Here is a 24,818-nt window from a genome sequence, read left to right on the forward strand (position 1 = left end):
TTGTGAATCTTCCATGTTGTTGTTTATGAAGTCAAATCAAGAATAATTTGTACTTAACTTTTAATATCTACCACTGCCCAATCTTGTTTCTTATATGAAAGCAAAATCATGGTCATGCACTCTGACCTATTTCACTTGTGAGTCTTTGTTCTGTTTGGATTTCTAATGTAGCAGGAGTAATTTTCAAGTTATATGTTCAGGTTTTTGCTGTACTGCTGAACGTAAGGAAAATACTGTGTGGTGATCGTCTTGGCTTCAGTTGTGGAGTTTTTTTGGGGTATATGTGTGTGTGCTGTATGTGTTTGACCAAAATATAAATTAACTGGAAAATGAGTCTGTGCTCTTAAGATGTTCTTGCAAAGGTGTTAAATAAGTGATGCATTTAATCTGTGAAGGGGAATAAAGATGGGTGGCACAACACTGTCAGGGTAGGTAACAAGCTTTTTCCTTTCCCTTTTTCTCCACCCTTCCTTTAAGAAAGGTATGGATTTCTGTGGTAACAGCTACAACAGGGTCCTTAACCGGTGTGGGCACCAGAGCTGGACTCCTGACCTAGCACTGTCGGGGTCTGCTGGTTTAGATGTATGTCCTGTCTGGCAAGAGAGTGCAGTGGCAAGCAGGAATGTCACAGTCAGAGGTAATACTGCCACTGGGGAAGAGGCAGCAGCTGCAGCAGAGGCGGGAGGCCTGAAAAAGCGGCCTCCTCAAGGGGGAAAGCATGGGAAGGAGAAAACAATGAAGACGGTATCACAAAAGGCAGAGCTACAGGATCAGAGGGTCTTCTCTTTGTATTTGTTTGCTAACTGTTAGTGTAATAGAATAGATAGCACTATAAATAGTAATTTTCTCTTGCCTAAATCATAACATGAAGCTTTTGCTCAGTTTTATATTTTTTATGTATAATTTTATATATATATGTATTCAGATCTATATGTATATAAAGGAGATATAAGAAAGAGTGAACTGTTAAGCCATTCTTTTAAACAGGAGAATTGGCAAATCAACCCCAGTTGATAGAAGCAAAGTCTTTGACCACTTCCCACATCTAAAACCAAAAAATCCTTTAACAATTGCCAGTCTTTCTTTGCCAGAGAAGATTAATTGAAAAGGGAACCACAGATTCCTGGATTATTTTTAAGTATGGGAAATACTTTAAGCTACAGAAAACCACATGGTAGGCCTTTCTTGAGTTCTTGCACAACGCTCAAAAAGAGAGTAGAGGATAGTCATTGTTTCGGTAGAGCAAACAGGTACAGGTAGGAAGTGCAGATGGTCAGTTCCTGTTTCACGTGCCTGGGGCAGTGCAGCTTTCTCACAGATTTTGACCTAGACCATTGTATATTTTTGCGTGTCTGCAGTTCCAGAGGTGTCCTTTGTTTTGTGTGCCTGCTTGCACCCCAAAGTGAATTTTCAGATTTTGGGGTTTTATTTCATTGTTACGGAAGTATCTGTTCAAAATTTCAGTATTTAGCGAGTTGTGTGTTTGGATTTTTATTTTTGTAAAGGTACTGTTTTTATCCATTCATCCTTCTGCACAAAATCATTTGTTACTGATTTTAGACTTTCCCAAGAATCATGAGAAGGGCAGAACACAGAAGGTTTGACACAAGTGGGGGTCACTTTGGGACAAGGGGGTGTGGTGTCTCAATAGCTAATCACATTGCCCTAAGAATTGTTGTGAGCCAAGCTGAACCCCTCTGCACGCCACTGTTGGTTTTCTGAGCAAGACTTTTAATAACACCTCAAACTACTTTGGGATAAGGACAAAGGATGCTTTCATTTTTGCTCAGGCCCTAACTACTGTGCTTTTGAACTACTGGGGTGTAAAGAAGGAAGAGGGGTAGAAAGCAGCACGAGTAAACAACACCTACTTTATGGGAGCCCTGTGAAAGGTGCCTTTTTAGTTGTTGTGGTTTTATGTCTCTCTTGGACTCATTGAGATGTCTTAAGATCTTTTACAGGGAAAAAAATGTTGGAGGATACTTTCAGTGTGGAGCACCAATATATTGAACTTATAAGCACAGATGTGCTTATGCTACGTTCTGTGCCAGGGGGATATGTTACTGATCATGAACAGTCAGTATTAGTGGTCCCTTGGATGGGGCAAAAATCATTGTCTTTCACTAGCTTGAAGAAACTTCATACCATGTCCTTATGCAGCATCCCAGTAAACCTCTTCAAAGACTTTGTGCCTGAAGTGAGTCTGCACTAAGGAGGAGCCAGCTAAAGACAGTCCTACTGAATGCTGGGCTGTGATTCATTGTCACATGAGCTAGTTTGGTTTTGGGGGCGTGTGTCAGTGTGGCATGCTGCCCATGGAGCTCTGTAATACTTAGTAATGCTTTCCAGGTTTCCTAATAGTACTCACATGACTTCCTTCTTAACTCCATCTTCATCACATTAAAAATATTCAAATGAGTCAGGTACATATTTAAGTCCCCTTATCTGCAAAATATGGGAGGCACTGAGAGAAAGAGAATGATACTTAGTTTGAAAAGTGCTTGGAGGTGGAAAACAAAGCAAGTGCTATATATTTATTATGAGATGGCTGTAAAAAACTTTCAATTATGGAAGTGACGAAGTCATGTGTGACCCAATAATTTTGATTTAAGTTAAGTTCATAAAACTAGTCTGCTGTGCAAGTCTCTGGACTAAAGACATGCTGGTTTTAGTATGTGTAGTTATTTTATTCATATTAAATGACAGTAACTACTGATCTTAGTAGTGTGATTTTAGTTACTCACTAATGGAAGTTTTATTTAACTAGTATCAATGCCTCTTCATCTGCTTTTTAGGAAATGTATTAAAACTAAGTCTATTTTTAAATAAACTTTTCTTTAAAGTCCATAGGCATGTGCTGGTGACAGGTAAGACATAGCTGCACCTCTTGTCAATGAGTTTTTGACTAATATTTGTCAATATAGTCTAGTTATATATAGTTATAGTTATATATTATACATGCATTGTGCAGTTTGCATATTTCTGCTCTTACAATAAACAGTTGAGTGTGAAACTCGTGTGAAGCCAGGGGAATAGGTTAATGAGATGTCCGCATTTTAGCAGATTTAATCTCTCTCAAATCCACTTACCTGCTGGCTAATCAAATAGAGAGAAAACAATCTTTTATCTTTTTTTTTTTTTTAAAAAGGAGGAGGAATTAACCATGTGTTTTAAAGATGGACTTTGACCTCTTTTTACCTGCTTCAGTGTTGTTCCTTTGGAAATGAGATAAAGTCCATAGTTTTTCATGTGTGCAAATTCCCCTCTCTCTCCTTGAGTGGTAGCAGAGCTGTCATTACTCTCCATGGGCTGTTGCAAGCCAGGGGGTTGCCTCCCCAAACCTTTTGGGGCTGGTCAGAACTGACATCTTGCTTATTCTCTGCCCTGCCTCTGGCAGCAGTGGATGGAAAGCTGAGTCTGGTAGGTGCAGATGTCATCCCTCCCACATGCCTCGTTAGAAAGTTCGTAACAGTTACTGTATACATTTCCCCAGAAGGGAGACTAGATTTCCCGTCCAGCCCCTACTTCTCCTTGTGTGATCCCTTCTCTTCTCTTAAAATGATCAATAACTAGCATTTCTGTAGCTGCTTATCTGAAAGAATTCCTTCCTGTGCGCTTTTGTAGCCATTTGTCCTAGTTTTCCAACCTACTGTGTTGTGTTTATGAAAATTGAAAACTTACTGATCTCATCTGAATTTAAAATTTGTCATGTATTTGTGTAAAGGGCATTATTAGTGGTTTTCCTGGACTAGGAAGAGTACACACCAGGCTGAAGAAAGGCTGGCAGACGGACAGATCAGGCTGATGGGGAAAGTGGTTTGTTTCAAATGTGAGAAACTGAACAGAAAATCTGTCTTCTCTGCAAAGCCTTTTCTGGAGACAGATGTTGTTGTAGATGTACTTCACGTGGAAGCCCAAGCAGGGGGCAAGCTTTGAGTTCTGGGGGGATGAAGTTAAAATAGAAATATAATCTATACATGGAGTTCTTAGTCTTGTTACTCAGCTACTGTTATTTTTTGTTTTAATGATGTGTTGATGAGCTCGGTGAATGAAATCTGTGTGCATCTTTAAGGAGACTGGGATTACTCGCTAAGAGTATCAAGGATGGGGAAATGCAACTTCCTAGCCCAGCAGTTTAAAAATAAATACTCAAAAAAATAGCATGTGCAAATCTTGGTCAACAGGCTAAAAAATGGGTTCCATTTAGATCTCAAATCCATATGTGTAAAACTTGCATCTGCTCATCTCAAGAAGAAAAACACAGCAAAGTGTTGAAATAACTGGAGGAAAATAGTTGTTTTTACTGTTTTTGGCAATACCATTTCTGTTCAACATCTGTAGTAGAAAGGAAGTCATTAGCTGCCCTATTCCAGAGGGCTGTCTGCTCAGTGAAAAACAGATATTCGTAACAAAGGATTGTTTTGCAAGTGTGTTCCCTGTAACCCTTGGTACTTGTACTTCAAAGCAGCTCTGCAGTGCTGTGCTTCTACATAGCTTTGAATATGAGGACCACGCATGGCCGGTGGTGGAAAGGGCTGTAGGGAGCTGTGGTTTGGACCAATGCAGGGGTTGAAAATGACCTCAGCTGCAGTGAATGACAAGCTGGCTGCTACATTCTGATTCATATTATCCGAACTGACAGGGCTGGATTTCTTTCTCCTGCTGGGATGAAAGCATGCGAGCCGGGGATCACGTGGTGTGAGAGCTGTGAACAGTGAAAGAAAGTTACTTGCGGTAATTTTTCTTTTCAGTTAATCTTCTCAAAAATGTGCATTTTCACAGTTCAGAATTCACTCTAATAGCTCTGTTTTCTACCCTGGAGTACAATACGTAGTTTATGCCATTCAAAAATAGATTTTAAATTATTCTAGTGAATTTTAATCTTTATCAAATTTGCTAATGTTATCATGGCAGTTCTTTAACGTAGACTTTTTTGATAACTGCTCCGGTATCCTGTGTCACGTATTTACTTAATTCTAGGCAAAAATTTAAGTAGAGATTATGCAGTGAGAAAAATTTAGAGCAATGTGCAGTACAAAGGCAGAATAGAACAAAGTACCAACTAGAGAAATTTACTAACTTGTCCTTTAACCTTGATACTGGTTTGATTTCAATAGTGACAAAACTTTCATAGCAGCAGAGGCATTAGACAAAACAACTTACAGTAGTCCCTCCTCCTCCTCCTTTCTCCAGCAGTTTGTAGGTTACGTAAGCAGATTTCTTTGTTTTTCCTCTTTAATAGTGAACAGACTTCAGTCATTTCTCTAAGCGGACTGGTTTGCATGGTTATGTTTTTCCTCTCAAAACAGGCTTTCCTTCAAAGAGGAGGAACATAGAGTAAGTGAAAGACTCAGCATGTAAACTGTCGGCATATACTGAACATCTGGTGAGAAGTCCTGTCTGGCAACTTAGAGGTGTTGTAAATAGGACATACGTGAGCCTGTCATAGGGTTATCACCATTGTGAAATCAATTCCTCGGGCAGTGGTACTGGATTATATTTATAAACAATGACTTCTGAAACAGGTAAGATTGAATGGGATGCTTCTGTTAAACCTTAATCTCTTCAAAACCTGGGGGATGTTTGTGTCCAGAGCCCCCAAGAGTTAAACTTTTTAGTCTGAAGCAAATAAATCTGTGAACATCCAGCTGCTTTGTGATGCAATACAGCTGCAATGCTGTGGTGCTTTTTTCCTCCTATTCTCAGTAAATTAGCTTGAAGTCTCTTGAGCTGCTTGCCTGATACATCTGCTCCACCGAGAACTCTACTACTTTTGGCTTGTTTTGCCGCTGCTTTCACCAAATTGAGACTTTCTTAAAAGCAAATCAGTTTTGTGTTGTTTATAAGTGTTCTCTTTTCCTGGCTTATTGAGCTGTTTGTAGCTGCAAGGTTTCTCTAGGACACTGACAGAAGTAAGCATTGCCCCTAAGACTTACATCTCTCATAGTTTTAGGAAGTGGGTGCACACTTCTGACTTACAGTCAGCTTTATTGTTGCAATAATCCATTTAACTGATGCTGACACTACGTTTAATGTACAGAATTAGCTTCCAGAATTAAAGAATGTTTTCTTTTATTGCACCATCCAGTGAAAGATTTGGATTTTTGCCATTAGAAATATCCTTGTAACTGGCTTTTTAAGAATACTGTTAAAAGTACTGTTTTACTTGAGCATATTTTTTAGTTCTGAGAAAAGTTCAACTTGGGTAAATTAAGCTAAGACTTACCCATCCTGGACAGATTAGTATACAATAGTAAATACTCTGAATTAAGTTTTCCACTGAGAAGTGATTGAAACAGACCTATGGAAGGCTTAGATTCAGAATGATGGACTTCCTCTGGAAAGCTCTCTGGGACTAATAAGAGGGAAGAGAGTCACTGGCTGAGTGAGTGTGAGAGATTTGCTAGAGAAATTTGGAGCAGATCCATGCAAATAGCTCTACCTCAGCTCTCCTGACCTTAGTACTTGTGAGCACCTGATTTTTTTCTTGGGTACAAAGGATACTTGTTTTAAAATAGTTCTTTTGGCTTCTTATCTTTTTTATGATCAAGTTTGAAATTGCCCTTCCCCTTAGCTTTTGATAATCAACCAGAAGGATAGGGATTTTGCTTTTCTTCCCACTTTTTATGTACCATTTTGCTGTATCCTGAATCACATGTGGATGTGGGAAACTTTTTTTCATTGATCTAGCTCTTAAGAGCTCTTTTCTAGGATCTGTAATACATATTCTTTTCCTGTAAATGTAACATCAAACTCCCATGAATTTTCAGGAAGCTAAATGTGGTACTATTTTTGGTATTACAACTCATCTTCCCTCTTGCCCTTTGGCCTGCTTTGCATTATTTCAGTTTGCAGAGGTCTACAGTATACTTATATATAATGGTGCATTCTGAATGCTAAATATATTGGTGAAGGTGTGATCTTTGGGTTTTTTTGAGATCAAATATGTAAAGTACAAATATATTTGTATGTGCTTTAAGGTGACATAGGTTACACTGTCATGTTATTTTCCAGTCAGTATATTTCCCAGACTCCAGTTAGAAGCTGTATGAAAGCAGTTAATACAGGAGTAGACTATGGCACAAATACTTGGCTTGAAGGGTAAGAAGAGGTGAGATTCTACCAGTCTGTGGAATAGCATATAGGTATCTCCTAATGTCACCTTCTCAGAATGTTTTAGGAGACTTTAGGAGACCTATGGATATACAGACAGTAGGCTTAGAAAAGGTGACAGTAAGTAGTTCCAGTCTGTGTTGATTTGAAATGGAGCTAACAAATATCGCTGGACACTCCTAAATAGTATGTGAGAAAAGTAGAGAGTTGCTTACTGAAGCACTGGCTGCCATGAGTCCAAAACAGAAGGAAATCCTTCCAGTGCAGACTGCTGGGGACTGGGTAAGAGGGGAATAGCGCTCCTGAAGGGACGGTGCCTATTGGAAAGTATAAATTCGCATGGCATTTTAATCACTGCTATCACAATGTGTGATTGAGAGTGTGTCCAGGTGTCTGAGCATAGCAGTTTTCCAAAGTACTGAAGGTCTGTAACAAATATGGAAAACATGTAGAAAAGAGCCTTGATATTTTTTGAAGACTGGAACTCTAGAATTTTAATTATTTTTTTTTTTTTTTTTTTTGTAGTAATATTCCTTGCAGGTGGAAAGCATCACTGGAGAAACTGATTTCAAGCAATGCCATTTTGAGAGGTTTAATGATACTGTGACCCAGAAGTCTTGTGATCCAACAGAGACTTAAGTGTTTTCATTAGTACTATCACTAGGCTTTGTTTTGTGACTGCAGCAGTCCAAGTCTTATGTTAGTCTTTTGCATGGTAGGTGCTATATAAACAGACAGTCTAATGGTTTATATCAGTGCTTACAAACCCAGTGAATTTGTTGAGTCTTTACTAAAAATTGAAAACAGTTACGGAATGCTCCTCATCCCCATCTCTCCCCCACTGCCCTGGGTTTATAGTTATTACAAAACAAAAGAATGAAATTCTTTGAACACTAGGAGTTTGGAAATTTAGTGCTTTTGTGTTCCTTACAGTTTGACAGGCAATGACCTTGAGGAGGATAGGTAGTCAGGAAACACAATATTTCCTTTAGCTTGCCATAAAATATTTAACACTCTGTGAGGGTATTTGGTTGCTTGTGAAAAATCCCTTACAATCATGACCTGACATTTAACAAAAAGAAAGAAAGAGAGAAAGAGAGAAAAAAAGAAAGAGAAAAAGAAAGAAAAGGGGAGGTAACAGCTGGGTTCAGTCATGTAAGGTAGAGAGGGACTGGAATATATCCAAACATTGTATTATAAAAGAAATGAAATGTTTAGCCTTAAACAAATATTATGTTTTAGGAGTAATTTCATAGATTTTATTTGCTGTTTTGGAAAACTTTCTTCCCAACATGCAAGGCATCCGCCTCTTTTAATGAATATTTTTATTCTCTTTCTTCTGATGCCAAAACCTGAAGCTGTAAGGAAAACAGTAAATACTGCATAGAAGCCAGCAACATTTTGTTGGGCTGCAGTTCTGTGAACTGCTTGAGTGATCCAGTGGGCATTTGCTGCCAAAAGGTTGCCCAGTCCCTTACTGGGGCTTTCCCAGACTTTTGGTCTCATCCACAAGCCAGTTCAACTCACTCACACAGAACAGAACTCCATGGAGGGTACAAAACTTTCTTCTCTTGGTGGGCGGCTGTCTCACTCTGGGGTAGCTGTGGTTTGGGTTTCAGCAGTCTTTTTTTTTTTCCTATCCTGGGGCCTTCAATTGCTTTCATTTTCACAATGTCTGTGAAGTGAAATGTTGCACATCCTTCAGATGTGTTGCACAAACCTCTAGCTATTATACATTTTTTTTTCTTCCTGAAATGTGGTCATCTCTGACAATTTAGGGCTAAGATTTTTCCCCATTTGGATTCCAGACAACTTGTATTTGCTTTCCTTCCATAAAGATGATAATGAACTGATGAGTTAGTGTGAAACGATGATACTTTCTTGTGTCTTATGGACAAGATATAAAAGCTGGTAGACTTAAACAAGACTGGACAAGAAGGTTCCTTGAACGATTTCACAGAAAGGCCTTAAATGTACTTAAATCAGGCTCTTTGGGGCTGTTCTTTTTCCTTTCTTTCTTTTTTTTTTTTTTTCCCCCCAACCAGGTCAAAAGCAGGAAGCACTTGAATTCTTGCAAAGTGTCCAGCTTTGGGTTCTTTATATTTCTGTCTTGGTGCAGTAAGCATTCCCAGGGAGCTGCTTGTTTTTCTGTGTTTGGTAGATGATGGTTGTTAATTGCTTGGCAGGGAGACTGAAGTGCTTGGGGAGCCTGACAGCGGGCTGCCTGCCCCTGGCTTGGCGGAGACCATAGGCATTCGCTACTGATGAGCAGCTGGAGTTCTCAGTGTTGTAAGGGGCAAGCAGCTGCATGTTTCTCTCCACCCGCACTTTGTTCTTTATCAAGTTCATAATTTTATAGTTCCTTGTAACTTTTCACATAACACGGAGTAGTGCCCAGTAGCCTGTTGCGATGCTATTCTGCAGTTAACACCCTGCAGCCTGTTCTTTAATTAGGGCATATTACTTCAAATTTCAAGCCACGCTTTTTTAAAGACTAGTTTTCTGATTTTAATTCCCCAAACACACTTACTGTTTGCTCTAACCCCACTGAAGTGTTTCAGCAGAATTAATGTTATCTAATGGCTACTTGCTTCTGGAAGGGGAGTTTTGTCTTCCTTTCCTCATGAATAAGTTTTCATCAAACTCTAGTGCATCTAAGGTGAACAAATGTGTAAAACTGGCTGCTTTATTTCCTTGGCAGGGTTACATTTCTGATGGCTTAACTTTCCCAGGCTGCATCCTGGGATGAGATGCCATGCCAGTGCTGATGCACAAAAAGTGGTGGGAGCAGCAGCCAGGAGGAGGGGGGGCAAGCATGGTTGGAATAACACGTGTCCATGGCAGCTGGCTCCTGGATGGGCTTTGAGTTTTCAGATGCTGGCTGGACACAGAAACTGCCTCAGCAGTTGGATGTGGGAAGCGATTTCCATCTATCAGCAGTAGTTTTATTGGCTGGTGTTGAAGATTTGACTTCTGTTTGGTTTTTTGTCTGTTCTGCATTTTGGATATATTGAATTATGTATTTATATCTTTACACACTGAAAGCCTTCTAGAAATTTATATTTATACAACTTCTGCTAAGATCTTCTGAAATAATAGGTCTGTTACAGTTTCAACCTTCTGTAATTAGACTTCCTCCCCTCTCTGCTTCCTCACCCTTGTGTCTAGAGAGGGGGGGAGTTGGTTTGGGTTTCGGTTTTTTTTTGTTTTTCTTTTAGAGGAGGGTTTGTTCGATTGTTTTTTAGCATCCTGTTTCTAGAGATTCTTTCTCTTTGTCTTTCATCAACAGAAGTAGCTGATTTTGTGTCTCAAAGCATATGGATGTTTTCTAAAATGGCTGTTGAGGTGAATATGAAATAACTGCAAGATAACTGGACAGAGTAGAAGATGAAAATGTCAGTGACTAACTTGTTAGTCTTCTGAACATTGTATACTGAGCAAAATGGTGACATTTGCAGTTAGATCAAATTTATAATTTTTTTTTGAAATCTGTTAGTATTTGTCTAAAAATTTAACCACACAGTTACTTCATAATGGCTTATCAAGTATGGAAGAGGAGGTCAGCTGCATTTTTCCTTCATGTAATCCCTGTAGTGCAGGTGTGCTCCTTAATATGAAGTTGGACTGTGCCGCCCAGCATGATGTCGTGCTGTTTATCTTTATGCCGCCCAGCATGATGTCATGCTGTTTATCTTACACATGATAACCGGAAGAAAACAAATCTTAATCTTAAGACTTGACAAATAAAGCAAGAGAAACACATAGCGCTCAGAGCCACAACCCTTACTCAAACAAGTGGTTCTTCTGTGATCAGTGAATCTGCTTATACAAATTGGGCGTCTTATTTAGTAAATAGGAGCTCAGGACATTTAGAAAATGATGACTGCCATCTGTGCAAAATAATACTGGTGTCAGTTAAAAACTCAGTGAAATAACATAGCGTTAAATAGAATAGCTGACAGGTTCACCTCACACAGGTCTACACAGAAAACTAAAAGGAAAAAATAGTTTGGGGAAAACTCGATGGAGGTACATCGTGTTCATTTTTTTTCTCGTGCTAGGTTCATAATCAAAATGGCTATTAATGCAGTAGGAGCTCAGGAAACCTACACAAACCTTACTCAACCCCTTCATTCATCAAGTGTGTAGGAGGCTGTGAATAGCTTATGAGGTGTGGAGGAGAGGAAGTGATCCTTGGATACAGGGCTCACCAATGTTCTGCTGATCACAACAGATGAAGAGATTGATGTACATAGTCAGGACACTCCTGTGATTTTGTGAAATACAGCCATTTGGAAGCAGTTCCTGAGCTGAAAGCTACCTATATGTGTTATAGCAAATGAAAGGAGGAATTACTTGAAGTTACCGGTGTAGAAATTAAATGGCAACAGCAGGGTAGCTGACTTTGGTTACAGGATTAATTTGCACTGCCTTATCCTGGTTTGATGAAGCTGCTGCTACTTACTGTACCCTTTTTCTTTCTCAGTATTCTTAGGTTTGTGGGTCATTTATTTTTTTCTGTGAGTTAACTTTGGGGCTCTTAACTACATGAAGTTCATGGTACATGACTTGTAGGGTCAGGAACTGTGGTCACCCTTAAGTCTTGTATATAGACTTAATAAAAAGAAAAAAATATTATCCATGCTGAAAGAGATATTGACATTATTTTACAAAAAAAACAAGCCATGAAAAGTCTATAAAAGTAAAAGGACACTATTGTGTATTTTCTGTTTCAACTTTGGGCTTGATAATACATGTTCAAAGGCCAAAGTGAAAATAGGGATTTGAGGGAATGTTTTGTAATACAGGAACTATGTCTGTGAAAGAGCGGTGCTTGGTTCCTATAAAGAGAACTCCTGGTACTCAGAGCTTTCCCTTCAATCATATGCCTTTCTGTAGACGAATGCTGCTTGTTTCTGCTCTGTAAGAAACCTGCATTATTCATTAACTACCTGATTAATGACCATCATCGGCAAAGCCATTGTCCCAGTATGTAAGAGCATAGGTGACTCATGAGAACCTTGGTGTAAAAGATGCTGTGTTTTTGTGTTTTTGGCAGGGAACCTCAGTCATAAGCTACTACTTTCAAACCACAAGCTGTGCATTGGCATCCTATTTGAAATCCGTGTTTTCCAGTCAAGGGAGACACTGCTGTGCTTCAGCTACTGCGCTGGGTACTTCTGCTTGCTCCCACCAGCAGCCCTGCTGCCCTGTGCATTGGGATCAGTAACGACAGGTTACTGGGGGTCCTGCCAGCTGAAGCAGCTGCTTAGTCAGTAGCAAGTGCAAAGGCTTTCTGCCTCCCCTTCCTAAAATGGGGGAAGAGGTATGAGTTGACAGCCACAGCAGCAATGGCCAGGAGTAAGGTTGTCATGTATTTTTTCCATGACTTGCAGCCTCCACCACCTGTGTGGTAAGCAGTGTTTTCTAATTCCACCCCTCTAGCCATCATCAGCCTGTCAGCTCCTCTAACACTGAGGTGTCACAGCATCAGTTTCACCAGCCTGTCAGCTCCTCTAACACTGAGGTGTCACAGCATCAGTTTCACCACCTCTGAAAACTGGGAGATTAGTGGCACTGCTGGGCTGTAGATGACAGTATGAAAGCAGTGGCTGGCCCAGTAGGTAAGGGTGTAGGTGATGGTGGCTGTAGGGGTGGGCTTGTTCTCAGAAGGATCAAACCTGTGCCTTTTTAGTACAGTTTTAAGAAGCTGTCCACTGATCCTTTTTCTGTTTTATTTTGCACAACTAGTTAACATTTGTAGTATATGCCACTTGGACTTCTATCAAAATAACTGATTTTAAAGAGTCCACATGTTGAAGGTGGTTATTTTACTTGCTTTGCCTTTCCTTTCCTCATGCGTGTCTCCATACTCCTCACTTCAGAATGCACCCTCTCTGATTAGGAGCATACTGTAATCAGTGCATGTTGCTTGGAGAAAACATAATTACTTCTAAGGAAATAGGTTTTGGGGCTCAGTCTGGGAAATAAGCCATGTGAAGTCCTGTACGGTGCTTTTTATTGTACTGGAACAGCACCAACAGGGCATGTCGTGCTAATCCAAAATTTAGACAAATGTTGAAAGGTAATCCCATTAATTACTGATTTACTCATTTTAGTAAGACTCACAGCAGATGTGCAGATCTGTTTGCGTGGAAATAACTATTAGATCAGAGTCAAAAGAACAAAGGTTGCAGCCAGACAGGGCAACGGACTAAGGCACACTGAGTCTGCCTGCTGTAGACAGTATTGGCAGATTTGTAATGAATGTGAAATTCACCATTCACTTCTTTACTTTGCATGATACACATGTAGTGAGGGGCCCAGAGCTGAGCACAGGATTCAAGGTGCCTCTGAAGGCATGAGATTTGATCACTGCCCTGGCCCTGCTGGCTATGGTATTGCTGACACAGGCCAGGATGCTGTTGGCCTTCTTGGCTGCCTGGGCACAAGCTGCCTCATGTTTAGCTCTGTCAGTCAGCACTGCCAGGTCCTGTTCCACTGAAGAGCTTTCCAGTCACTCTTCCCCAAGCCTGTAGCACTGCATGGGGCTGTTGTGGCCCAAGTGCCGCACGCAGCACTTTGCCTTGTTGAGCCTCATACCATTGGCCACAGCCCATCTATCCAGCCTGTCCAGATCCCTCCGCAGAGCTCCTATCCTTCAGTAGATCAACACTCCCACCCAACTTGGTGTCATCCACAAATTTACTGAGGGTGCACTTGATCCTCTCATCCAGACCATTAGTGAAGTTATTAACACTGGCCCTAAGACCGAGCCCTGAGAGACACCATCAGTGACCAGTCACCAACTAGATGCAATGCCATTTACCACCACTCTTTGGGCTTGCCCATCTAGACATTTTCCAACCCAGTGAAGAACACACCTTTTCCCCCTTTGGGACAGGCATACACCACCTGCCACCAGCAGGCCTGGTGCCATGTAAACTGACCCATGGTCACAACCCCCAAGAATTCCGACACTGACGCTAGTCATGGAGCCAGGAATTAATTAGTGACATTTTTCTGATGTGTAACCATTGTCAATGATTGGACTGGCAGGAGGGACGAGATCACTACTTGGGTTCCTGAACCCTGAACCAGTCACCTCAAGGCCCTGAAGTCCTTCTTGAGCCCACTCAGGCTTCTTGAAGGTATTTCCGCATTGTCCACCTGAAAGATTTATAAAGGATACTAGTCATAGGGCTGTACTAGATGAGTTTTCTAGTAAAGGCCCTTACCCGTGGATCCTTCCCCATCGGGGTGCTCTGGAACAGAAGCTCAGAGTGGCATCTTTCCAAGGGGACTTTGAAGGGGTTCGAGCTGCTTCAGAAGTGATTGGCACTGAAGCACAGATTCTACTGGCACCCCAGTTGCTGATGCTGGGCTGGATGATCCCTTACCACCATCTTCCTCAGTTTCCTGATCCTGAAGTACCAGGGCCTCGAATCTGTCATAGAGGGGTATTTGGGAAGGTGACACGAGCTGGGGGGGTAATATGCCGTCTGTTCTGAGGTGTAACCCCTGTTTCCCAAGTTCCTTCCATCTGCTTGATGGCAGGAAGGTAGGGGATCCTGAAGTTCTTTAGTTTTGGGTAGGTGGCTTGCTTCTCTCGGGGACTGTAGAGAGCAGGTCCACTAGTCACTCTCCTCCTCAAATTCTCTTACGCTCCTCAGCCGTTCCACCTCTTCCTGTAGCTCTGCCACCATGCAGAGCAAATCATCCTGCTGACATCTTACACATCCACCATCTACCATCACCAACAAGCTCTGGCACTCACTGTAACCAGGTGCCTCGACAGCTATGTGTTTATGAGGGACCTGTGTCTGGGTTGTCATATTCTTCCTTTCAGGACTGAAAATGAATATAATGAAAGACTTAATGGTGTTGAAATTGTCTTTCTGAAGGTTATGGAACTGCTGATGGGAGGACCTATCCAGCACTAAAACAGTAGTTTAACCTTTTGTGAATATAAATAAGCATTTCAATGTTACTGGTATTTCAAGCTGGCTGATTATGTTTATCTAAATGTTCATAGCTCCAAGTTATTTCTAATTAGAATGCTCTGAAAAAATAGATTATGCATCACCTAGCTTCAAACTTTCTTGCAGATGCAAGCATATTTGCAAGCATTCTAGCTGCTCATTTTCCTGCAGATGATAAGCAAAATAATTAAGTGCTTATCAAATTTACAGTGTTTATTTCTCTTTTCTGTTAGTTATTTATTACCTCCTCTTTATCACTTACATTCTGGCTGGCCCCATTTTTAAATTTTCTTCAATATTTCCACACTTTTCTTTCCTCTTCAGTGTATTTAATCATCATAATTAATCGTGTACTAGCAAACACAGTAACTGGTGGGTAGTATTTTGTTGTGCATTGCATTTCTGATTTCAAGCAAAATTTCTCGGTTCTTATAATGTGTAGGAATAGCAGAAGAACACAAGTATTTCTTTAATCAGGTCAGAAATAATCACAATGGCATGCCCAGTAAAAGAGTTTTTGCAGCATATCTGACCTTTTGCATACCTAAAGGGATTTTAAGTTGTACTTACAGGGCACCAGCTGTATTTCGAAAAGGTCGACTAAGTTACTGCTTACTTAAATGGATGGAATTGAGCAGCCCTACTGAAATACATGCTGCATTGTGGAGAAAGTATTTGGAATTTTTGTAATGTGCTGAAAACTACATGCTTTGGGCTTTTGTTATAATACACATGCATACAATACACTTGATAGAAGATGGTGAGAATTCATGTATTTCTGCCTCAATCTTGTCTACATCATCTAGAAGGTATTATCTTTCACTGGCTAGAAACTAGGGCTCATATTTCCATGAATGATAAAGGATGCTTTTTATCCAGAGATTTTGCCTACTCAGTTTGGTATGGAAGTATGTTGTGGCTAGATTTCCATTACATTTTTCCATTCAAGCTTTATATATAAAACAAGCTGTTCAATATAGCTGGCTGTATTACTCCTCAAAACACATGGCTTGAGGATGTGACATGATTAACAGAATTACTAGTTTGAAATACAGGTTAAATGTCTGTAGCATAGAATCACAGAATAACGGTTTGGATTGGAAAGGACTTTAAGATCATCTAGTTCCAGCCCCTCTGCCATGGTCAGGGATGCCTTACACTAGACCATGTTGCCCAAGGCTCTGTCCAGTCTGGCCTTGAACACTGCCAGGGATGGAGCATTTACCACTTCCATGTCCATCTCCAGCAAATATGGCTTCCAGACAGGCTGAGTATTTTGTGTAATAGCTTGTAAAACACTAATGAATTCGAAGACCTTCTGTTTCCCTACACCTGCCCTGTGCTAAATTGTTCCACATGTGAAGCCAGAGTACACCTTGGGTCAGGACACATCTCTGAGCTTTTACATTCCATAAGCAGTTGCAAAAGAACCTGCTGCAGAGGCTGTGTCACTGTTTTGTTTTACAATGGACAAGCTTTACAAAATGGCTTTTGCCCACTGAATGCAACTAATATTAACCAATCTAGCAAAGAGCATGTGAGGACGACAACAAATTAGTGCTTAAGGCAGCCTAATGTTTTTGCATTAAAGGTCTGTTTTGAGCTGTTCCTGGTTTTGCTTCACTTTGTATTAAAGTTGTGCTCGTGCATGTGTAAACCAAGTACAATCCAAATCGGAATCCCATTTGCTTGAGGGACTGGGGTTGCCAATCTAAGTAAAGGCTGCTGCTGAGAGGAGCTCTCTTGTCCCCTTGTGTCAGCAGTAGTGCTGGGGCAACCATGAGGCCAAACTGATCTAAAATATACTCTAGGTTTCAACTGCATAATTTCTGCTGCTCGTCTGACTTTGTGGTTGAACAAATGCTGGTGCTGGCACAGGGGAAGGAGTAGCCAGGAGCAGAAGCTGGAGCAGATGCTGACGGGGAGGGAGGAGGAGCAACAAACCACAGAGCTGCCTGTTCTCAGCAGCAGTTCTGCATCTGCCTTGGCTTAAAGCGACCATGAGTGATTACCTTAAACAGCAGTAAGTGCCTTGAGGAAGTTGTGCGTGTAAAATATGTTCCTATTTTGACCTCCATCTCTTTGATGGAGACAGGGAAGGCTTAAGGCAGCTTTTTAGGCTTTGAGGAATGGTGTGATACAGAGCTCACGCTGCTATAGTACAATTTGAGATCCTCAGGAGAGTGAGAAGAGCATGCAGCAAGCTCACTGCCGTGGACCTCAAGAGAGCAGACTTTGGCCTCTTCAGGAACCTGCTTAGTAAGGTTCCATGGGATACTACCCTAGAGGGTAGGGAGGCCCAAGGCTGTTCAAGGATCACCTACTGCAAGCTCAGGAGTGTTGCATCCCAGCTAGAAGGAAGTGCAGCAGGAGGGCCAGGAGACCTCCTTGGATGGATAAGGAGCTGCCGAGAAAAATTCAAAGGAAAAAAGAGGCTTATAAAAGGTGGAAGCAAGGACATGCGGCCTGGGAAGAATACAGGGGTGTTGCTTGGGAAGCTAGGGACCAGGTTAGGAAAGCTAAGGACCAGTTAGAATTAAACTTGGCTACGGATGTTAAGGATAACATGAAGGGATTCTATAGGTACATAGCTAATAGAAGACAGACTAGGGACAACATGGGCCCTCTCTGGAAGCTATCAGGAGAACTGACTACACAGGATTTGGAGAAGGCTGAGGTTCTGAATGACTTCTTTGCCTCGGTCTTCACTGGCAAATGCTCTGACCACACCACCCAAGTCTTGGAAGGCAGATGCAGGGACTATGAGAATGAAGACCTTGGGCCCACTGTAGGAGAGGATCTGGTTTGAGACCATCTTAAAAATCTGAATGTGCACAAGTCCATGGGTCCTGATGAGATCCATCCATGGGTTCTGAAGGAGCTGGCAAATGAGGTTGCGAAGCCGCTGGCCATCGTATTTGAGAAATCATGGCAGTCAGGTGAAGTCCCCAGTGACTGGAAAAAGGGAAATACAACCCCCATTTTCAAGAAGGGGAAAATGGATGACCTGGGGAATTACAGACCAGTCAGTCTCACCTCTGTGCCTGGCAAAATCTTGGAGCAGATTCTCCTGGAAGGCATGCTAAGGCACATGAAAATCAACAAGGTGCTTGGTGACAGCCAGCATGGCTTCACTAAGGGGAAATCCTGCCTGGCCAATTTGGTGGCCTTCTATGATGGGGCTACAGAACTGATGGACAGGGGTAGAGCAGTTGATGTCATCTACCTGGACTTGTGTAAAGCGTTCGACACTGTCCCACACGACATCCTTGCCTCTAAATTGGAGTGACATCAATTTGATGGATGGACCACTCGGTGGATAAAGAACTGGCTGGATGGCCACACGCAAAGAGTTGTGGTCAATGGCTCAGTGTCTGGCTGGAGACCAGTAACGAGTGGTGTCCCTCAGGGATCGGTGTTGGGACCGGTCTTGTTCAACATCTTTGTGGCTGACATGGACAGTGGGATTGAGTGCGCCCTCAGCAAGTTTGCCGATGACACCAAGCTGTGTGGTTCGGTTGATACGCTGGAGGGAAGGAATGCCATCCAGAGGGACCTTGACACACTTGTGAGGTGGGCTGATGCCAGCCTTATGAAGTATAACCATGACAAGTGCAAGGTCCTACACCTGGGTTGGAGCAATCCTAGGCACAGCTACAGGTTGGACAGGGAAGAGATTCAGAGCAGCCCTGCGGAGAAGGACTTGGGGGTGTTGGTCGATGAGAAAATGAACATGAGCCGGCTTCAGTGTGCGCTCACAGTCCAGAAAGCCAACCGTATCCTGGGCTGCATCAAAAGGAACGTGACCAGCAGGTCGAAGGAGGTGATCCTGCCCCTCTACTCTGCTCTTGTGAGACCTCACCTGGAGTATTGTGTGCAGTTCTGGTATCCTCAACCTAAAAAGGACATGGAACTGTTGGAACAAGTCCAGAGAAGGGCCACGAGGATGATCAGGGGACTGTAGCACCTCCCGTATGAAGATAGGCTGAGAAAGTTGGTGCTGTTCAGCCTGGTGAAGAGAAGGCTGTGTGGAGACCTCATAGCAGCCTTCCAGTATCTGAAGGGGGCCTATAGGGATGCTGGGGATGGACTATTCATTAGGGACTGTAGTGACAGGACAAGGGGTAATGGATTAAAATTTAAACAGGGGAAGTTTAGATTGGATATAAGGAAGAAGTTCTTTACTGTGGGGGTGGTGAGGCACTGGAATAGGTTGCCCAAGGAAGTTGTGAATGCTTCATCCCTGGCAGTGTTCAAGGCCAGGCTGGACAGAGCCTTGGGTGGCATGGTTTAGTGTGAGGTGTCCCTGCCCATGGCAGGGGGGTTGGAACTAGATCTTAAGGTCCTTTCCTACTCTAACTATTCTATGATTCTAATACAACTTTTTGTGTATGGAGTGATACCCAAGGAAACAGAGCTGAGGAATTCCTGCCTAGGATCACAACTGTCTGAGAATCCTCTATATGTGGTGGGCCTCGTTAGTTTGTTCATATCATCCTGGAACCAGCTTCTTGGTGTAGGGCTACTTCAATGTTTGAAAGGAAAAATAAGCTTTTAAGAAATAGAGAAAAAAAATACTTGAAAATATTGTTGGAATGCACAAAATGTTGAAGAATCTTTAAGCAGCAATGAGCAATAAATACGGCATCTCTTTCCACTGCTGTTTTAAGAGCAGGGTTGGCTTTTGCTAGGAATGGCTTGATATGATGGATTTTGCTGTGGGAAAGAAGTGGATTAGATCAGAGGGTCTAGATTCTGCAGACCAGTTGTTGTCCAGAAGATATCAGAGGATCACCTTATGAAATGGTTGAGTGGGTTTTGGATTTGCTTTTATTTATTTTTTTTTAAATATGCAAAGCAAACCCCACTCATGCTTGCATTTCTCCTAGTACAAGCAAGCAAAGGTAAATGATGGCAAATAATGATAAATTGATTTATCCAAGCTTTACCCTAAATCATTTGGTTAAAAATGAAAGTAATTGTGACAACACTGCAATAAATGCTAAATGGGGTTTCCTCCTTTCCCTTGCTTCTCCCCACAAAATAAGCTGTTGTTTTTTTTTGATTCAGAGATCAATAGATATTGACCTAAGTGAGATCTTGAGGTCCTTCATATTTTTTTTTCAAAGTTTTTATTGTGTTTACAGAACCCATTGCTTTCACACCCCAGAACAAAAGTTCATGGTTTAGACCTGTGTAATCATGTTCTATTAAGTGCTTTTATTGCAGTTTTCACTGAATATTTTTTGGTTTATGTTTTTGAATATTTTTTGCTTTATCTTTTCCTCCAGCTTTTTTACCAATAGCAGCATATTGAATTCTATTCTGTTAGGAAGAAATGAAATAGCAGAGTTGGCTGGTTTTATGCTTTGCTCCTTTTTTTTTTCCTTTTTATCACTTACAATAGGACCCCTTTCGTACAAAAAAGTTGCAATACATTTAGCTAATTTTTTGGATGCTACCTTCTGTAATAAAATAAACTTTTCCACTGTATAGTATTTTGTGAGCACTTGCTACAGGAATAGAATTACTGAACAGAACTGCTGTTGCAGCAACCTCCCCGGCCAACCTATTCCAGTGCCTCACCACCCTAACAGGAGAGAATTTCCTTCTTATATCCAACCTAAACTTCCCCTGTTTGGGCTTTAACCTGTTACCCCTTGTCCTGTCACTACAGTCTCTAATGAAGAGTCCCTCTCCAGCATCCCTATAGCCCCCCTTCAGATACTGGAAGGCTGCTATAAGGTCTCCATGCAGCCTTCTCTTCTCCAGGCTGAACAGCTCCAACTTCCTCAGCCTGTCTTCATACAGGAGGTGCTCCAGTCCCTTGATCATCCTCATGGCCCTTCTCTGGACTTGTTCCAACAGTTCCATTCCTTTTTATGTTGAGGACACCAGAACTGCACACAATACTCCAGGTGAGGTCTCACAAGAGCAGAGTCGAGGGGCAGGATCACCTCCTTCGACCTGCTGGTCACGCTATTCTAATTTTCTCTGTAGCAAAAATGTTAGCACTTAATAAATGGGTTTATAGTCATTCTACCTTTTATTTAATGCTGTTTCTTACTCTTAGGGTTTTTCTATATATTTGTTTTTCAGGCAGCAGCATCTGTCCAAAGTCTTTAATATTGTCTAGACCTTGTACAGCTGGTGGCACAACCAGGCCAGTTGAGCAGAATGTGCACAATGAAGCACCTCAGGGAATAAATGGAAGTGTGCCAGTCAAGCAATACCCACGTTCAGCTTCAAATCCAAAGCCACAAGGTAAGGAGCTTCAAAGATTTTTGTTAGGGAAGTTGTTCTTCATCTCAGACTTTAAGAGAAATAGAGTGCCTTGAAAGACCTGTATTTGTCAGAAGGAACATAGTGGGGTAATAGCTTGCTAGTGAAATACAAATGTTCAATAAATGCTTTATAAATCTGTAATTTCTGATAACGTTTTGCTGAGAAAGGTTCTCAGAAGGAAGGTTGGACTTACTAATGTATTACAAGCACACAGGTCTCGTAGGTAGAGATGGGAGAGTGCGTGCAAACCCCTCGCTTGTATTAAACTATTGCCAGAGCTTATCTTTCAAAAGGATTACTGCATGTGAGCTGGAAGGTTTTGGTGCTGTTTTTGAATGTGAGTGTTTGGCAGGCTGCTGGTTGTGATGGGAAAGATATTCAGGGCCTTTGCGGTTCCACTGGAGCTTGAGAAGGGCCCTTCTGTTGGGAGTATGTGAAAAGATGGGAACTCTGTGCTGTAAAAGCTGACCAATAGTATCTGCAAAGTAGAAGTAGATTTCCCTTCTTTCTGTCCATAAATAGCATCTTCACTTTCAGAAGCTCAGTAGGTCCACCTACGTGTTGACTTTATGTATCTAAATCTAAAACCATTTTTCATGTGGTCTTCTCAGTAATATTGATGATTCTGCTGAGGTTGACCAAAGTCAGCATATTCTGGAAATCTTGTATTGAAAGCAAGTCTGGACTGATGTTTTTTAGGTATGACATGCAATAGGAATTTCATTCTTCTCAAAAGTTAAAAAAAGAGCAAGACTATGATCCTGCTCAGTGAACTGGAATGTGACTGATATGACAGAAATTACAATTACTTATAGAAAACTAGGTTACATTTAAATCATGTATAGAAGCTGGAATCATGTAGAGTTATTATGTAATGGATTTAACAATCTGTGTATCACTTACTTGGGAAATGTGTCTTGAATAATTTTGCATCAGTTCATTTTAGAGTTAAGGGACGAAGAAATTTGTTGGGGTGTCAAGAAAGTTTTGTCCTGGTGTCGTGGTTTAAACCCAGTCAGGCAACTTGTTCACTCACTCCCAGTGAGTGGTGCCGGGCTGACAACAATCGAGGCCCCCCCACCGGGGCTCTCCCCTTCCCCGCTCCCGGAGGAACGGGGAGGAGGATCGAAAGGGTGCAGCTCCTACGGGTTGAGACAAGAACAGTCCAGCAACCAATGTACAATACAAATCACCACCGCTACTACCAACTACAATGATGATAAGAGAAAATAACAAGGGAAGAGAATACGATACCACCGGCCAAGAAACGAGTCCCACCCGGAAGCCCGTGTCCTTCCGGGTAACTCCCAGTTACCCCCCACCCCGGGCATGACGTGCTGTGGTATGGAATACCTCTTTGGCTAGCCTGGGTCAGGCACCCTGTCTCTGCTTCCTCACAGCTTCCCCTCCTCCCTGGCAGAGCATGAGCCTCACAAAGTCCTTGGTCAGGGTAAACATCACTTAGCAACAACCGAAAACATTGGCTTCACCAACACTGTTCCCAGGCTGGAAGTCAAAACACAGCACTGCACCAGCTACCACAAAGGAGAAACATGACTGCTACTGCTGAACCCAGGTGCAGTGTTTTGACTTTCGGCCTGGGAACAGAGCTGATAACACTGATGTTTTGGTTTGGCCAAGGACCTTGTGAGCCTCATGCTCTGCCAGGAAGGAGGGGAAGCCGGGAGGAAGCAGTGACAGGACACCGGACCCAAGCTAGCCAAAGAGGTATTCCATACCACAGCACGTCATGCCCAGGATGTAACTGGGAGTTAGCTGGAAGGACTGGTAGACTGGGGGGTTGGAGGAGGTATAGGTCAGGGCTTGGTTGGGCTGGGGGGGGGGGGGGGAGGGGGCGAGTTATCGGTTGGCTGGTGGGGAGGTGTTGTATTCTCTTCCCTTGTTATTTCCTTTATCATTGTTATTATTGGTGGTAGCAGTAGTGATTTGTGTTGTACCTTAGTTACTAAACTGTTCTTATCTCAACCCGTGGGAGTTGCATTCTTTTCAATTCTCCTCTCCATCCCTCCAGGAGTAGGGGGAGGGAAAGAAGGGGGGAAATGAGTGAACGAATTGCCTGACTGGGTTTAAACCACGACAACTTAGCAAAATAAAGCTGTAGGTTTTTCGTTGTTTTTATAGAACTTTTGCCAGTATTGCTCACAAAACTGTTTTTATCAGTCATATGTAAACATTGCTTATCGGAGTAGTCTTTCTGCACTAGTTTTTAGGTCTCTGAAATGTATTCTCTGCAGCTAATTTAACAAGAGAGCATGTATTCTTCCTAAGAAAAATATTTTGGGAATCTGTTAATTGATAAACAGAAATGAGCACTCAATAAAAAGATTTTAAGCCTTTCAAAAACAAAGCCAGCCCACTTATTATAAATATTAGCTGTTAGATAAATTAGGAGTTGGATATTACTGAACCCTATTCATTCAAATAGTTACACAGCTGTTGTGCTTTCCTAGCCATGACTTCTGTGTTTGTCAAAATTGCTTGCTATAAAATGCCACATTGCCAATGTTGTAGTCTAAGAAATGCAGCTGTGTAGATTATATTCAATAATACTGTTATAAATAATATTTTGTCTACTTTGTTGATGAGCCTGTCTTTCTCCATTTATTTCTGTTAAACATGTACATCATATTGAAGTTATATAGTATATTTTTGGCCTTTTTATTTAGTTGAAGCAAATCAAAACAGAATGAATGAAATAGGCATTTGGGAGACCAAACAATCCAAGCAAATTAAATTATTCTAGTTTATTGGTTTAAGAGCTTTTCATGTACAGGTACAGAAGCATTTTTGGTTTATTGTAGCAGAAAGTGTTTTTCTAACTGGTTGTTCTAGTCCTGCAAATAACTGTGTCCTTTCATAGTGAGAGGAAACAAGATGACAGACCTGAATTGTAATGCCAGTATATTTGGTTGTTGAACTAATTGCAAAATGGCCTTCATCTAACCTACCAGAATGTATATAATTAAAATGAGAAATATAGTTTTGAGATGTGTTACAAGTGGGGTTACAGCTATTTTTAGTAAATTCAGCTTTCATAGAGAAAATAGAGCTTTAATATAGAGGAAAAATGTCCAAAATCTTGCACTTGAAGTGGCCTTGGACTCTGAACCTGTTGTCCGTACTTGGTCTCTGAGAAGTAGTTTTAATATTTGGAAAAGGGGTCACTCAGAGTAGCTAGATCAAGTGAATAACTTTCTGCACAGAATCCAATATAAAATTGTTAATTTTCTTGGTTTTCCCCTGGCATTTCAAGAAGCAAAATAGCTAGCTGTGTGATACACAGTAGAAGAGCAGCATTTGTTCCACTATAATTCCTTCCACCAGTAATATAGTAATTCATGTGTTGGATTTATGTGTTGAATACAGTTTGATACATGTAAATTTGGGACAAATCCTGAAACTGACTGAAGGTCAATA

General features: G+C 41.5%; 1 protein-coding gene across 6 annotated transcripts in view; it reads left to right on the top strand.

Annotated features, from left to right (window-relative positions):
• FGD4 (FYVE, RhoGEF and PH domain containing 4) overlaps nucleotides 1-24,818 on the top strand; it is a 109,354-nt gene that overhangs the window by 50,927 nt on the left and 33,609 nt on the right. For 4 of the 6 annotated variants that reach the window (XM_057427912.1, XM_057427915.1, XM_057427916.1 and 1 more), the window contains exon 2: nucleotides 21,195-21,359. In XM_057427912.1, coding sequence (XP_057283895.1) covers nucleotides 21,195-21,359 — 165 coding nt within the window. Of the gene's footprint in view, nucleotides 1-5,239; nucleotides 5,526-21,194; nucleotides 21,360-24,818 lie in introns of those variants that run through there. The other 2 variants (XM_057427913.1, XM_057427914.1) reach the window with 1 other exon arrangement.

Source organism: Pezoporus wallicus, unplaced genomic scaffold (genome assembly GCF_028554395.1).
Source record: "Pezoporus wallicus isolate ANWC-B61680 ecotype Strahan unplaced genomic scaffold, APGP_CSIRO_Pwel_v1 contig_2908, whole genome shotgun sequence".
NCBI classification, from domain to species: Eukaryota; Metazoa; Chordata; class Aves; order Psittaciformes; family Psittacidae; genus Pezoporus; species Pezoporus wallicus.